Genomic DNA, 16,383 nt, shown 5'->3' on the forward strand with positions numbered 1-16,383 from the left:
AGGTGACGTGAGGAGGATGCCCAGCGGATTGGGGTCCTGCTGGGCCAAATGCCCCGTGGACGCTGGGAAGAGGTTGGTGGCAGCACAGCGGATCATTGTGGAGTGGTCCAACTGCAAGTTGGCGCTGCTGCCCGCGCGTGGCCTCCAGTGCTACAAATGCCTGGAGGCCGGCCACGTGCAGTCGAACCTAGTGGACCGCTCCCGGTTGCTGCTCAATGCGGAGCGATAGGCCATCAGGCCAAAGAGTGCGGCAGCGCCAGGCTGGACTGCTCTGTGTATGGGACCGTCGGCCGTCCAACCATCGTAACGGCGAACTGGGGTCCGCACGGCCGGGAAGAAGATACGTAGGAAGGGGACCAAGACCAAGGGGGCGGGACCCTCGCTAAAGCTGCCAACCGGCCGACGACGGAGCAGCTGGAGAGGAAAAAGCGGCGTCGTCGCCGTCGGCGGACGCGCTGCCGGAACAGCCGCGGCAGCAACAACAACAACAGCAGCAGCCGATGACGGAGAGGTCGCTCGAGGCGATGAAAGTGGAGACGATCGCGGGGGGGGGGGGACTGGCGCCGTTAATTGATGGTGGTCGGTCTCCTCCAAACCAATCTCAACTACTCGGCCGGGGCAATGCTCACAAAGCATGCTCATATAGTGCCTCGCCGAGTGGGGGGGGGGAAGGGCTGGCCGCTGATCCACAGCGCATCCCGGAGAGTCACCTCAACTGGGCAGGGGATTCTCTGGGTCGGGTGACAGTGGTCTGCCAGCACGCGCGCGATATCCCGCTGATGATCCCCATATCGGCGGGGGAAGGGTTCACACTTGTGGAGTGGGGGTCCATCGACGTTGCGGGATGCCACTTTCCTCCTCGCTTAGGCAGGAGGGAATTCGAGGACGCCCTGGAATCTCTGGGGGAGCACATACGCCGGCACTCCCCCAGGCCGACACTGATGGGTGGGGATTTCAACGCCCACACGTTGGAATGGGGTTCCCAATTCACCGATTTCAGAGGTGACAGCACTCTGCTGTGGGCGGCGAGGTACGGTCTCGTTCTGCTCAACAGAGGCCGCGCTAGCATCTTCGTGGGGGAAGGGGGGGGGGTCCATCGTCGATCTGACGTGGGCGACCCCCGCGGCGGCCTTTAAGATCAAGAGATGGCACGTGGACGCCGGCTGCCTGGGCGAGCTCAGATCACCGCTTGATCCGCATGGAGCTGGTGTCCACCCCCATGGAAATGTCGCGTAGACGCCGCCGAAAGAAGGAGGAACGTCGATGGGCCCTGCGAAAGCTGGTCCCCGGCGCTCTCGAGTCTTCTCTCCTCCACTTGGCCGGAGCACAACCCGACCAACAGGGTGGAGGAGGAGGCCGAGTGGCTCGGGAGTGTTATATCGCGCGCGTGCGACGCGTCGATGCCCCGCTGCCGCTCGATGGCGAGGAGGGCAACCTATTGGTGGTCCGAGGAGCTAGCTGTGCTACGTCGGCACGCCGTGGTTGCCAAAAGATCATATGCTCGCCGCAGGTAGGGCACCGACGAAGAAAGAGAAGCGGCCGGCGGGGCGCTCTGAGATACAAGGAGCGTCCTCAGGGCGGCCATAATAAAGGCGAAGGCCGACGCCTGGCGGCTGCTTGTCTCCTCTTTGGACAGAGACCCGTGGGGAAGGCCCTACAAGATAATGACGAAGAAGCTCTGCACGAGCTGCCTCAGAGAGGGAAGCTTTTCTAGGTTGTGGAAGAGGGCCCGGCTTGTCCTTCTGCGTAAGGAGGGCAAGCCGGCGGAGAGTCCCTCCGCGTATAGGCCAATTTGCCTGCTGGACGATGCGGGCAAACTGCTGGAGCGTATCATCGCTGCCCGCATCGTCCGATACTTGTCCCGGGATGGTCCTGATCTATCCAGCGGTCAATACGGCTTCCGAAAGGGGCTATCCACGGTAGATGTCATTAGGCAGGTCATTGACGGTGTCGACATCGTCAACGCCTTCAACAATGTGCCGTAGGGCCAGGTAGTGGAGATGATGAGAGAACCTCCTGCCCCCTTCTTGGCATTGTAGAGGACTATTTTCGGAACAGGCAGCTGGAGTTCTACAACAAGGGACTCTAGCAACGGAGGGACACGTCATGCGGTGTTCCTCAGGGGTCCGTGTTGGACCCCTTACTCTGGAACGTCACATACGACTCAGTTCTCCGCGCGGCCTTCCCCTCTGCTACGCAGACGACACGCTGGTGGTAGCCGGGGTACAACCTGGAAAAGAGTCGTATGCATGGCGAACATCGCAGTGGCGTGCGTGGTCAGCTCCATAAGAGAGCTGGACCTGAAGGTGGCCCCCGCAAAAACGGAGGCGATTTTCTTCCATGACGGGAGGAGCGGGGTGTCCCCTCAGGCACACATCGTGGTGGATGAGATCCGTGTTCCGATGGGGTCCACCATCAAGTATCTGGGCCTCACCTTGAATGGTCGCTGGGGTTCCGGTGTGGAACGAGCAGGCCCTGGCCAGTCGTCGTATCCAAGGCAGATTGCACAGCGTGCAACGGCGACTGGCCTTAAGAATCTGTAGGACCTACAGGACGGTGTCTTATGCGGCCGCCATGGTCCTTGCGGTGATCCCCCCTGCTAAGTACGTGGCTGACGCCCTGGCGGAAACCTACGCCGGAGTGAAGGCCATCCGGCTACGCGAGGGGACCATTGACTGACTGAGCGGGAATGCCGGCGAGTGTTTCGGGAGTGGCGCGCCGTTCTCGAGAGTCATCCGCCGACAAGGGACGTTCGGACCGTGAAGGCCATCCTCCCCTGCGTAGAAAAATGGATTGGCAGGGGATGGGGTGGACTCTCATACCACATAACGCAGGTGCTCATCGAACACGGCTGTTTCGGGGAGTACCTGCGTTGAATAGGAAAGGAGCCGACAGCGCGGATGTTTTCACTGCGACGGGGACCGGGACACCGCACAACACACGCTAGAGGCTTGCCCGGCCTGGGCAAGTGAGCGCGGTGTCCTGGTCCGTGAAATAGGGGGCGATCTCTCCCTGCCGGCCGTCGTTAGAGCGATAGTCGGCGGGGAGAGCGCCTGGACGGCATTCTCCTCCTTCTGCGAACAAGTCATGTCGCGGAAGGAGGCCGAGAAAGAGACGGAGTGGACCCCGGGTGGCCGTGGCCCTCATCCGCCGCCGGGCGGCGGTGGCGACGATGTAGGTGGCGGAGGGGAGAGAGATAGGCGACGCCGGGGGGATCGCGGGAGAACACACGGGCGCCGGCCGCAGTTGGGTCGCTCGTGTTCCTGGTCCCTTCCCGCGCGCTCGCATCGCCGCGATCGTCCCATGCGTAAACGGCGGCGACCTCCCTCTCCGATACCGGAGGAACCGAAAGAGAACGAGGATGAAGATGACGAGGATGCGTACGGGGGAGATGGGGGTCAATGACCCCTCCTCCCCCACCATTGTCTACGGCCCCGCGTCTCGGACGCGGGGAGCCGTGAAGCGGCGGCGAACGAACCTCGAGGATGCATCACCGCTAGGAATGATCCTCCGCGCGCGGTGTCGGGGTTCTGTCCCTGTCGACCCGTCCGCCTACGCCCGCGTGTTCGCGGCGAGGCACCCGTCCCCCCCGCGCGAGGGGGATGCGCCGCGCCGCAAAAACAAGTGTTTCGTGGCGCGGCAGACTAGCATGAGGGGCGCCAAACTCTCGTCTGGCGCTCCTTAGGGGGCTGGGAGTCCTGGCGGGGGCCGGGATCCCCAACCCCCACCCCCCAACTACAACGGGGGGAAGGGCGGGCGCGGGGGGTGGTGTCCTCCCCGGCACCTGATTCGGGCAGTCAACGCCACGCGCCGCCCGGGGCCGTCTCTCCGACGAATCTCGGGCGGGATTGTCTCGGCAACATTCGACTGGCCAGAGAGACTCCCAGAAGTATGCTACACGCGTTCCCTCAGCTATGGCCGGTTCAGGACACCCGGAGGGGTTTTAGTGGGTGCAAGCCCCACATAACCCCGGGCTCTCCCCTGAGGCTCGGGATATGTGTTAGGTATTTCCCCTCCGTCATCAAAAAAAAAAGTATGGCTAACCATCGTGCGAACATAGCCAATGTAGTTGAGTATATTCGAAACGTGGATCCGAAACAGTTCGCAAATATCAGAGATGAAGTGCTCGAAGAAGTGAATTTCGAAGAAATAATGGACCCAGAAATCGATTCCAACGAAGAAATATTATCAGACGACACTGGCTATGCTAGCGATTTGAGCGAGCGTGATACAGATTATATAGAAAGATTGTGCCGTCTTTAGACATCCGTGCACTGAACGATCGTACTAAACACTGCATAATCCATTGTTATTATATTATACGACGGGTGATGTTTTAAGTGTATGTGCAGCATGCATGATCCGTTTGGCTGATACTGATATCGCAAGATTGTACCTCGTAAGGAAGCACGATATCGGTTATATTGCCGCGCTAAGCGGTCGGTCTTGCACGAATTGCAGAGTGCCCACATACATTATATATTCGTGTACAAGTGCCCACACTGCACACATTGAAAAAAACTATTGCGAATAGTATTGTGAGCGAAACATTACACTGGGAAATATGTGGGAAGACTATAATGTAGACGATGTTCTATATGTTCTCGATAATCTGCAAAAAAGAGACACAGGTGCGCGAATATCGGTGCAATTTCTACGCGATCGCGAATTAGATATACGTGGTGAGAAACATGGAATAGTTATTAGAGAGCCTGTTTCTGATTGGTCTTTACTCGCGCGACAGAAAGTGTACCCACGGTTACGAGACAAATGTTACGAGGACGATGAATATGAAAAGAGACATTGGTGGAATAGAAATGTTCAAATAATAAAGGACGATTATTATTGGGCGAAGAAAATCGCAGCTAAGAGCCAAGGTTGATGCATATGCATTAAGATCTCCGCAGTTAATGAAAAGTGCGTCGAACTGTTGATTATCGACAATATATGGATGGAGTTTCGTGATCGCGATCTTGCGCTAAAACTATTTTTCGATAGATGCGACGATCAATGTTTTGAATATGAACAGTGCATTTTCATAAACAAATATAATGAAAAAGTGTTAGAACATTATGACATTTTAGATATGTCACGGTGCTGCGACGTGAACGAGTGCAAGTGCTCCGTAGAAAAGTGTGACGTGATCTAAAGACTGTAAAAAAAAGATATGGAAAATCACGCGAGTGATACGCGCATTGTTGGAACAGTGTGGCCAGATCGCTTCTCTGGTGGAATATTTCGCGTGGCTGCTACGATGCGACGAGTGCATCGAGCGGCTCGAAGAACTTTGTCATGCCAAGCGTCCGCGTCTCGCCGTTGGACACAGACAATCCATGGCGAGGATCGCGCGACTCGTGGGTGCAAAATTGCAATTGGAACGACGTTTCGTGCACGTTGGTGGCGAGTACACGAGTGGCGAGTACGCGAGTTGCGACGAAAGATCTCTCGTCTCGTGAGAGATCGACGCCGCTTTTTGAAAGCCGTATATCGACAGATGTTGTGATACTCTAATCATATTGAGCCGCGGCGGTTTTTGGAAGACGCGAGAGAAATAGTGTTCGAGCGTGTGCGAGACGCTGTAGAAAGACACGGTAGCATAAAAGTGAACACCGCGTTCAACGGTGAGTTCGCGACGAAGGATAAAAGTGCTCATAAGAGCATAATTACAAAGAATAGCGAGATACACCAATTTGCGCGAGTGGTACGAGCAGCGTGTCATCGAACCTATCCTAGCATCGCTCGAAGAGTTCTAAGAACGCGACAGCGGATGGGCATTGTCATATAGTGAATTTGACTATTAATGTGAACAAATTAAATCCCATGCGCGCGAGATGTCGTATCAAAGTGCCGTGGAAAATAGCGACGAAACGAGCAGTGATCAGTGTGCGTACGACGGACAATGTGTGCTTCGCGTGGTCGGTGGTCGCCGCGCTGTACCCGGCTGAAAAGTATACGGATCGGGAATCATATCCGCATTATACGACAGTATTGAATCTCGCAAACATTGAGTTTCCAATAACTTTAAAACATTTCTAAATTCGAACGGTTGAACGCGGTGTCGATCGACGTGTACGGCATCGAGAATAAACAGGTCCTTCCTCTGCGACTCATCAATGAAAAGAAAGAGAAACACGTCAACGTGCTGTACGTGCAAAATCTACGCAACGACGGTGTTGGACATTTTGCGTCGATAAAAAATCTATCCTGTCTCGTGAGCTCGCAGATTAGTGGGAAAAAGAACAAGAAATTTTTCTACGATCGGTAAGTATACATGAAAAATTATTATAATTTTCCATCTTATTAATAAAATAATGGTAATAGTTATAATTTGTTTTGTTTATTTTTTCAGATGCTTGCAGTACTTCAGTACCAACGAAAAATTGCAGTCGCACATAATGGACTGCGAGAAGATCAACGACTCCGCTATCCGACTGCCGAGCGTGGACGACAAGCGGCTCAAATTTGAGAACCACTGCAATAAGCAGCGCGCCCCATTCATCGTCTACGCTAATTTGGAGTGCGTTCTACGGAAGATGGAACTTGATAGGAAAAATGCGTCGTCGTACACGTATCAACAGCACGAGGTATTTAGTATAGGATACTATGTGCGATATTCGTACAACGACGCGTTATCGTCATATCGCAATGAAGACTGTATAGTGTGGTTCGCGCGACAACTCAACGATTTGGCGCATCGAGTGAAAAATATCATATTCGCCAACGTATGGAAACCCATGGAAACGTTGTCGAAAGAACAATTGGAGGCGTACCGTAGCGCGACGCGTTGTCATATTTGCGAGAAACCGTTCACGCCGGACGATACGCGGGTACACAATCATTGTCTCATCTCACCGATAGATTTCATGGCCCAGCGCATGCAAATTGCAATCTTAATTATAAAAATTCATTTTATATTCCGATCGTTTTTCACAATTTATCGGGCTACGACGTGCACTTTATAATTAAAGAAATTGCTACCGCGTACGAAGGACATGTAGATGTGTTACCGATAACCAAAGAAAAATATATTTCGTTCACTAAACATGTTCAAGATACCGCCAAGAGAGCAGACTCGTGAAAATGCATAAAATTACGGTTCATCGATTCTTTCAAATTTCTAAATGTAAGCCTCGATAAATTGGCATCGTTTCTAACCAGAGACAAATTAAAAATCGTACGTTCCAAATTTTCAACACTATCGGATGAAGAATTTGAATTACTGACTCGTAAAGGTGTCTTTTCGTATGAGTACGTTGACTGCCTCGAAAAATTGCAGGACACGCGTTTATTACCACGCGAATCATTTTTCAGTTAACGGGCGATACAGTATCCGAGAGCAATTACGCGCACACCGCGAACGTCTGGAAGATTCTCCATTCAAACGCTCGGCGAGTACAGTGATCTGTATTTGAAAACCGATGTCTTGTTATTCGCCGACATTTTCGAAAATTTCCGCGAAAGTTGTGTCGCGAGTTACGGTCTCGATCCCGCGCATTACTATACATTGCCTGGTTTCACGTGGGACGCGATGCTAAAACATACGCGTATAAGATTCGAGTTACTCACCGACATCGATATGATCATGTTCATCGAGCGCGGTATACGCGGTGGTCTCAGTCAATGTTCCGGTAGATACGCACAGGCTAATAACAAGTACATGCGTTCGTACGACTCATCGAAACGACTCGTCGTACTTGATGTACTACGATCTTAACAATTTATACGGATGGGCGATGTGTCAACCATTGCCATACGCCGAATTTCGATGGGTCGAAGACGCTGCGAATTTTGACGTGAGCGCGAGCGCTCTGGATTCATCCATCGGTTACATTCTCGAAGTCGATCTCGAGTATCCACAACATCTACACGATCTGCACACTGACCTGCCGTTCTGTCCGACGCGCGATAAGCCGCCCGGCAAGCGCGAGGCTAAACTTTTAGCGACGCTGTACGATAAACAGCGTTACGTCCACTACCGCAATCTACCTCAGCAATGTACTCGTCACGGTCTTCGCGTAAGATTCATCGAGTACTACAATTCGCGCAATCTCCATGGCTTCGCGATTATATTGAACTCAATACAAATTTCAGAACTCGCGCTAAAAATGATTTCGAGAAAAATTTATATAAATTAATGAACAACGCGGTATTCGGTAAAACTATGGAGAATGTGCGCAATCATGTTGACGTAAAATTATTAATAAAATGGGACGGACGATACGGCGCGGAGGCAATGATCGCGAAACCGATTTCCACAATCTTTGCAGAAAATTTGATCGCCGTCGAACTGCGCAAACTCGAAGTGAAGTTCATCAAGTCGATTTACGTGGGTATGTGTATACGACATATCGAAAGTTTGCTTGTACGAATATCATCACGAGTATATGTTACCATTGTTTCACGACAAATGTAAAATTATGTACACCGACACGGACAGTCTTGTATACAGCGTCGAGTGCGTTTACGAGACTATGAAAGCTACTCAGCTCGAGAAGCCGCGCTACGTTATTTTCGCTATGCAAACAGATCGAAAAAACGTCATGTCCGAGGATGTAAGTCGATTCGACGACTGCAAATTAATCAATGCGAAACTTTACCTGAATTCGGAATGTTATCCGTATGATGACTTGAATCTGGATTTTGACAAAAACAGATGTGCGATTCTGTACGAATTGTACGCGCGTTTCTGCAAGGGTTACTACGGATACGAGTATCTCGAGCCGAGTCTCACCTTTACAACTTTTTTACGTAATGGTCCATTCGTGATCATCGATTGCTCTCGACAGAACGAATCAATCAAGAGTGGCACCGTGGACGTGCGATTAGACTTTGAATGTAAAGAGGATGTACCTGCAAATACAACAGCCTATTGTCTCATCATACACGATCGCGTGATTCAGTATAATCCATTGACCAACGTTGTGCGCAAAATCACCTAAGTGCACCTCTAACACGATAAGATCTATGATACGTCGCAATCGACCGCAATCGACTGCAGTCTTCTCGACAACATACTCGTGCCAACGTTCGTGGATCTGCAAGGATTCATCGTTAATAAGAAATTTATCGTGAAGGAAGTGGCGGTGCTGAAACAGGAGATCGTTCTCACGCATTACATTTTTACGAGTCCCGTGCCATAGAAATTTTTGACAAGATCCGACAGGTTTTGTGCCTCTTGGTTGATTGCTTATCACCATGGATTGCAATGGGAGGACGGGACGATCCCGTACAACGAGGCAAAACGTCTAATTACGATGGCTGTATTTGAAGATGATGCTATCGTGTATGTCAAGGGACGCGAGAAACGAACGTGACTGCGGAACTTGCTTCTGGACGATGAGCGAGAACGCATTGAGACCCTGGATGCAGTTTACGAAGACATGGAATCTTTATTTAATTTAGATGTTACTAATATTATACGATGTAGACAACATGTTAAGAATTGCGCGTTAAAAAATGTATTGAAATATATATAACTGGTGGTTGCAAAAGAATTTTTTAAATAAAAATACATTAACGTATTTATTATGTATTTCTTTTCCCTTCCTTTGTAATGTATAAACGTATGTATAAACGTACGTATGTGTGTATAAACGTATGTATAAACGTATGTACATATGTATAAACGTATGTATAAACGTATGTATAAACGTATGTATAAACGTATGTATAAACGTATGTATAAACATATGTATAAACGTATATACGTATGTATAAACGTACGTATGTGTGTATAAACGTGTGTACGTATGTACGTGTGTATAAACGTATGTATAAACGTATGTATAAATTCGTGATAAAGAAAATATGTAGAAAGACTTGATAAAACGTGTCGCAACATGTTCGAAATTCTTGAAAGTGGGGGGGAGGACCTGTCTTCTCTCATTGATTCCAGAAGTATTATCATTTACACGGATGCAATTAGTCTTACGATACCCACTTGTACGAACGGCTGAAAAAATGTACGCTAAAGAGAGCAGTGCATCGTACGATGTGAAGAAGGAATATAACATGTAAGTTTCAACGTTCTATATACAAAAAAAATGTTTTTTAACATTATGTATGTACACAGTACGGAGCATCGTGCAGTGCGTTTACTGAGCAGACGTTACGATCCGACGAATACGGGCTACAAATTTTTGGAAATTGGAATCAACGTTGGCCCACCGAGTTACGTGGAGATCGCCCTTGGAGATCATCGCGGACACGAACTATCGCTGTCTCTCGAAAAGCCGTGGAAGAGTCTCTACGAGCAGCGAGGAAATATTTACAAGCTGTTTCGAAACGAATACAAGGATAATTTTATAAGCGTTGGACCGCTAACCGTCAGTGTTTGCATGCTGAACTATGCTACGCTCGTACATCTCGATTTTTCATCCGTACGTATTATGATGACCGAAACGACGCTAAGCTGTGTTTGACTTTAATGGGTATATCGATGTAACGTTCGAACGATTAGCTCGACTCGTCGATACGTAGATATCAAGTATACGCGATTCTCCAACATCGCATCTGAGAACATTATGGTATATGTGATAGCGACATCTTCAATGGACATCAGCTCGTCGATTGCGAATTAATAGCTTTAGTTTTTAATAAGTACGAAAACCGATGTAATAAGATGTAAATAAAACATTTTTGTTCGCCTTATTTCATGTGTATTGTCTTTTATTTCCCATCCTTTGTCTCGACGCGCCAGGAAAAACCATAAAAATTGAAAAAACTGTATCGTACAAAAGAAACTCGTACTCTATTAATTCTTCCATCCTTTCTTCACTCACAGCACGTTACGCGCGCTCTATCTTTCTCTAACATGCAAGCTTTATTATCGATGCATTTTTAAAGAAAAATATGTCATGGTCAAATTCAAACCTTTATTATCGATGGAATTTTAAAGAAAAACATGGCCAAATTTTGATAACAAAAAAAAGGAGCCCTATTGTGTGGGAGCCTAGACCTTTCCCCCTCTTTCCCCCGCGTTAGGTATCCCCCGCGCCAACAAGTACTTCCCCGCACCCCACGTTCCCCTCTAGCCCCTGGCTAGAACCCGCCTTCCTTTACTACTGACGCTAATTATAAAATAATGATAATTTTTAATAATAATCAAATATCTGATATACCATATATATATATATACAGGGTGGGCCATCTATTGGTACGTTTTTAAAAATGCGATCAAATGAGCATACATTGATATTTTTTATTAATTTTTTTTTTGTTGTGAAGCTAAAAGTATCCGCGTCAAGAATGAAAAACGATTTCGTTCATGTGGCTCCCTCTACTGGCCTTACAGTATGCCATTCGGTCATCCCAATTATTAATGACATTTTGGACTACCTCGGCGCCAATTTCACTCAAAACAGTCGTAATATTGTTTTTCAAAGCTGGAATTGTCTCACACTTTGGGCCACAGCCTCAATATTCTCGGGTGTGCGCACTGTCCGAGCTCTGGGACCACTTCTGTCATCCACTAACATCCCTTTCTCACGAACTTTCCTCACCAATTTGCGTATAGCTCCTTCGGTGGGTGCTCTATCACGACCCATATTTCTTTTCAAAATTCGTACAGTTTCGGCGACACAGCACTGACTTTGAAAATAAGTTTTTAAAATTTCAAAACGCTCTTCAAGAGAAAACATGTTGTTTCGTGCCGCGGACGGTATGACTAATAAACTGTCAAAATTTCGGGTCTGTAGCTCGTTCGGTGTTGCCATACGACGAAATTCAAAAACGTACCAATAGATGGCCCACCCTGTATATATAAACCTTGAACGTTCCAACTCTATTTCGAGTCATCTTCAGCAAAACTTTTCTTCCATTAAAACACAAATGATATTGCATCGCAATAAATAATATCTTCACAATTCCTGCATGCGTTATTTAGCTAATCATGAGGTGAGACCCATACTCAAACAGTTACAAAGCTAAGTGGTAGTGAACAGCTCAGACTAAAATTAAAAATTTATTATCAGTACATGTAATTGCACACATTTGCACACATTCAATACAACATCCATCTTATAATTTTTTGGAAACGAAAAATAGTATTTAAACTCGTCAACATATTTTAGATTTGAGAATATAAAAAAGAACACAATGTGTGTTGTCGATAATAAGTTTGGTCAAATAATGAAAATCCATAACACAAAATCCATAACATGAATACATTGCGGTCAAATTATCATTTTAATAAACACTTATTATAAAATTTCTCAGTATCCAGAACCTCAACATTATCCCTATCGAAATTATGTCCACACTGCACCCTATGATCCGTAATAATTGATTTTGACAAAGCATTACTGACAATCTGTTTTCTGTGTTCCGAAACTCTAGTTTTCAGTTTCCTGTCTGTCTGGCCCACATAGGATACATCGCAGTCACAACATTTTATCTTATATACAATGTTCTTTTTTAATTCAACTGGTAAATTTCTTATATACTAATTAACTGATAAAGTGATTTGCAATCGTTGCGATTGGCTTAGCGCCGAAACACTACCGTGTCTCCTGATGAATTTTATATGGAATCAGTATATATAATATTAAGTTCGCTTTCCATTATAAAGATTGTTCTTCTTTGGACACTATAACTAGCATAGCACAAGGTAAATAAATTTTATTAAAAGAATTTTAATAAATTTTATAATTGCAAGTTAACAATTAAAAGTAAATAAAATTTATTCATTGTTTATATTTTATTTCGTTTATTAATATTTCAGTAACAATTGATTTAATAAAATTTGTATTATCATACAATATTTTCAACGTTTTTGTATAATCTCGCATTATAAACTTTTTAATCATGCTATTATGTAATAATATCATTCTTATTGTATTTTGAACAACATTTATAATTGTATCTTCTTAAATATACTAGAATTGTATTTTGAACAACATTTATAATTGTATCTTCTTAAATATACTAGAATTACTCGTTAATTGTGTGTGTGGATAAATTTTTCTCATTAACTACACCCGCAGAATATTTTGTTGATCAAACATCTTTTTGTTAATTATTGAAGCATTTCGTTTCATGCATAACGTGCATATTGTTACTATTCCTTGTTGATCATTGTATTTAAACAAGGATAAATGATACATTACGTGCATCATGTACCCATAATCTATTAGGTACCCACTTACAAAGCAATATGTAACATAGAAAAATTCAAATTAATCCTATTGCTTACTTTCAAAATTTCTTTACATTTTTCTTAAAATTATATTCACGGTGAGAATTAAAAACGTTTTCTCGTCAATAATGGCATATATCACTTTGTTTCATTTTACTACACGAAACAACACAACGACATAAAACAGTACAGCATATTCACCCGATTTATGTCGACTGACACAATAATTGAACTGCTAGAGTGCGCTGAGATTAAAATTAATCATAATTTTGCAGTTAAAATTTATCGAATAAGTAGCAAATCAGACTAAAAAATATTAAACAAATTCTTTTATAATGTAATAAATAAAGTAATACTTATAATGTTATGTCCTACAGACGCCACGATTTTTTTTTTTTTTTGGTTCCACGTCGCGACTATGGTTGGTGTCTGCAAGACCCGAGCGGCGCCTTCTGATAACGGTCTGACAGAAAAGAGAGACCGGACAGGCGCCGCGAAAAACTCGTAAATGCCAATCAATCCGGAAAGAATAACAACCTTAATGTAGGCCCTAAAAGAGACAAGATTGCAGAAGACATTATAAATGCACCGAGGTCACGCAATAGAAAATCTAGGCTTTGTCATCCGAGACTGATTAACAATTTCATTTTAGAAAACAGGCGCCACGTTGCACTTAAAAAATCGTAAACGCATAGGATAACTTCCCACGGGAGCGTTATCTAAAAACAGACAATGATAGCCCTGCACATAAACCTATTTGTGCACGGTAACCATCTGTTTATCTAGCCATATTTTCCGTGAGAATAATAGAATTCGTCATCCGTCTCGGAGCAATCTTGGCTCTTTAAGAAAAACCGTAAATCACTTTCTCTTCTTTTCGAAACTACTCTAACTATGTACTTTAGATCAACAACGATAGAACGTTATAAAAATCGTAAATCCCGCGTGACATTGCAACTAACTTTTGCATGACAAAGGGCACAACGCCCTTTTTTCAGGGTATAAATAGAGGTCCCGCGGAAGCGCAGAGCGTCAGTATAGAATTTTAAACCATTCAGTCCACGTCAGTGGAGTTCGCGCTCAGTTATTCATTGTCTCGGGCAGTCCGAAAATTATTATAACCCGCGCTAATCACGCCAGTTCGCGATCCCGTCCGAGTGCGAACTTGTAATCAAATCGCAACTGAAGTTACCAGCCATACGCCACGGTGACTGCTCTTCGGATGCTCTTCGCTGACGACGGATCTCCTTGGCCACTCGCCTAGAACCTACCCGATATTTCGGGGACAGCTACTAAGTAAGTCGTAATTATTTCCAGTCCACCCCCGTGTTTCCCATGGAAAAACACACATTATATACACACACATACATGCATACATCCATAAGCTATAATATATATTTTTTATATAAAGAGAAGTTTATAATGTACAAAACCCTTTGTTTATTATTATTTTTCATTTTATTAATAAATGTAACTTAAGGTGTTCCCCTGTCTTTTATTGATATCACCCCTCGTCATTCACTTCCCTCGAATACCTGAGATCGCACGAGGTCCAATCCCGGGTCAAAGGATTAAGGGGATGCTGGAGTATCCTGTTTTATCATTAAATATTATATTAAAAACTCTTTTCTCGTAACTGTGTTTATGGAAAAATCCTTCTCCACAATTAAAATATCGACAACAACGCAATTCACCAGCTACATTTGAATACGAAAAACGAAAGAAAATTAAAGATTTATAGTTTTGTTATCGGCTTCTGTAATCAACACATCACAATATGTGTTGCATATAAAAGTTTCAGATCTTGCACGTCCATAAAAAGTAGAGCTGGCGAATTGCGGAAAACCTAAACGAACAATCCTATGCTTTTAGAAACGCGGTAGGAGTTTTAGTATAAGAGAAAAGCGTATCCGAAAATTTCGTTTGTATATTACAAGTGAAATTGACGTGAAGCCATGAAACTAAGCAGTATTTTAGTTCCGCGATATTCCGACAGCAGCGCTGTCAGAAAAGTGTGTCGCTGAACTATAGAAATGATCTGAATTATTGACCTACTCATATCAATAAACATGCCCTGGTCAAAGTTTTTTCTTTTGAGAAGAAAAATAATAATAAAATAAATATGATATTAGTTATTTCAATTTTGTTGAAATAATTTCTTCCTAAAAAAGAAACATACCATATTATTTACATATCCATATTTATCTATCCATTGGTCGCGAAATATGCGGTTCAGTTGTTGACGAGCAATGACAGACGTGTGGGCTGGACATCCATCCTGTTGAAACCACATATTTAGACGTAGTTGAAGTGGAATATCTTCAAGTAAACGTGGGAGTTCGTTTTCGAGTAAATCGACATACAGAAAACGGTTTAGATTTTCTTCAAAGAAAAATGGTCCGACGATATGCGTATCAACAATTTCGCACCAAACATTGACTTTCCAGATACGTTGATGATCGATTTCTCGATACCAATGTGGATTCTCTTGCGCCCAATAACGGAGATTATGTGTGTTCACTTCGCCGTCACTTTTGAAGGTGCACTCATCAGAAAACAAGATACTTCTATGGAAAGTAGGTAATTGTTGAGTAATCCAATTACAGAATATCAGTCTTTGTCTATGATCGTCCAATGTCATGGCCTGGTGAAGTGACATTCGATATGGATGAAATGAATTTTCTCGCAAAATTCTACTGATAGTGCTTCAACTTATTCCACTATCTCTTTCTCGTCTTCTTAAAGAATCGGTAGGATTTACAAGAGCAGAAGCAATTATATCAGGTGCCCGTACTGCACGAAGCGGACGATGAATTTGCATTCCTTTATTATAATCCGGTTGGACGATACCTTTTTGAATTATCCGCCGTTGCAAACGACTGAAAACATTGCGCGAATGCGGTGTACGATCGGGATATTCATTTCGTCATTCTTTCAGCTTCGCGAAAACTTCCAGCTCTACCCAAAACCGACAACATTAACGCAGCTTCTTCGTTTGAGTAAGACATATCTACCTATAAATGAATAATAATCCCCGAATATTGAAGTACCTAAGTACCTACCTACCTAGGTATAAAACGCACCTAAAAAAAAAACCGACAGTTTATAAAACTCTTAAGCGAGCAAAGGGAGAAAAGCAAAACAAACAAGTAAGTTTAGTTCAGTTCAGTTTAGTTGAGTTCAGTTCAGTTCAGTTTAGTTTAGTGTAGTTTAATTCAGTTTAGTCGATTTACTCGAAAACGAACTTC

The 16,383-nt window shown here is 44.9% G+C and overlaps 1 protein-coding gene across 2 annotated transcripts; it reads left to right on the plus strand.

The window, feature by feature from the left end:
- Window positions 1–564: 564 nt before the first annotated feature.
- Window positions 565–11,759, plus strand: LOC147909428 (uncharacterized). 2 transcript variants are annotated; one of them, XM_087407074.1, is made up of 2 exons: window positions 565–10,013; window positions 10,073–11,759. In XM_087407074.1, the coding sequence occupies exons 1-2, from the start codon at window positions 9,916–9,918 to the stop codon at window positions 10,419–10,421; spliced, it is 447 nt and encodes a 148-aa protein (XP_087263200.1). In that variant the 5' UTR covers window positions 565–9,915; the 3' UTR covers window positions 10,422–11,759. The 2 variants fall into 2 exon arrangements, 1 of the variants encoding a protein (XP_087263200.1); XR_015545382.1 differs by having other exon boundaries at window positions 567–10,013.
- The last annotated feature ends 4,624 nt before the right edge of the window (window positions 11,760–16,383 follow it).

The sequence above is a fragment of the Acromyrmex echinatior genome, chromosome 6, assembly GCF_024713525.1.
Source record: "Acromyrmex echinatior isolate Ae372 chromosome 6, ASM2471352v2, whole genome shotgun sequence".
NCBI classification, from domain to species: domain Eukaryota; kingdom Metazoa; phylum Arthropoda; class Insecta; order Hymenoptera; family Formicidae; genus Acromyrmex; species Acromyrmex echinatior.

Bases quoted from the DNA above. Each gene is read 5' to 3' on its own strand.
- LOC147909428 (XM_087407074.1), top strand. From the start codon at position 9,916: ATGCAATTAGTCTTACGATACCCACTTGTACGAACGGCTGAAAAAATG. The intron at 10,014-10,072 runs GTAAGTTTCAAC...GTATGTACACAG, and splicing joins GTGAAGAAGGAATATAACAT to TACGGAGCATCGTGCAGTGC.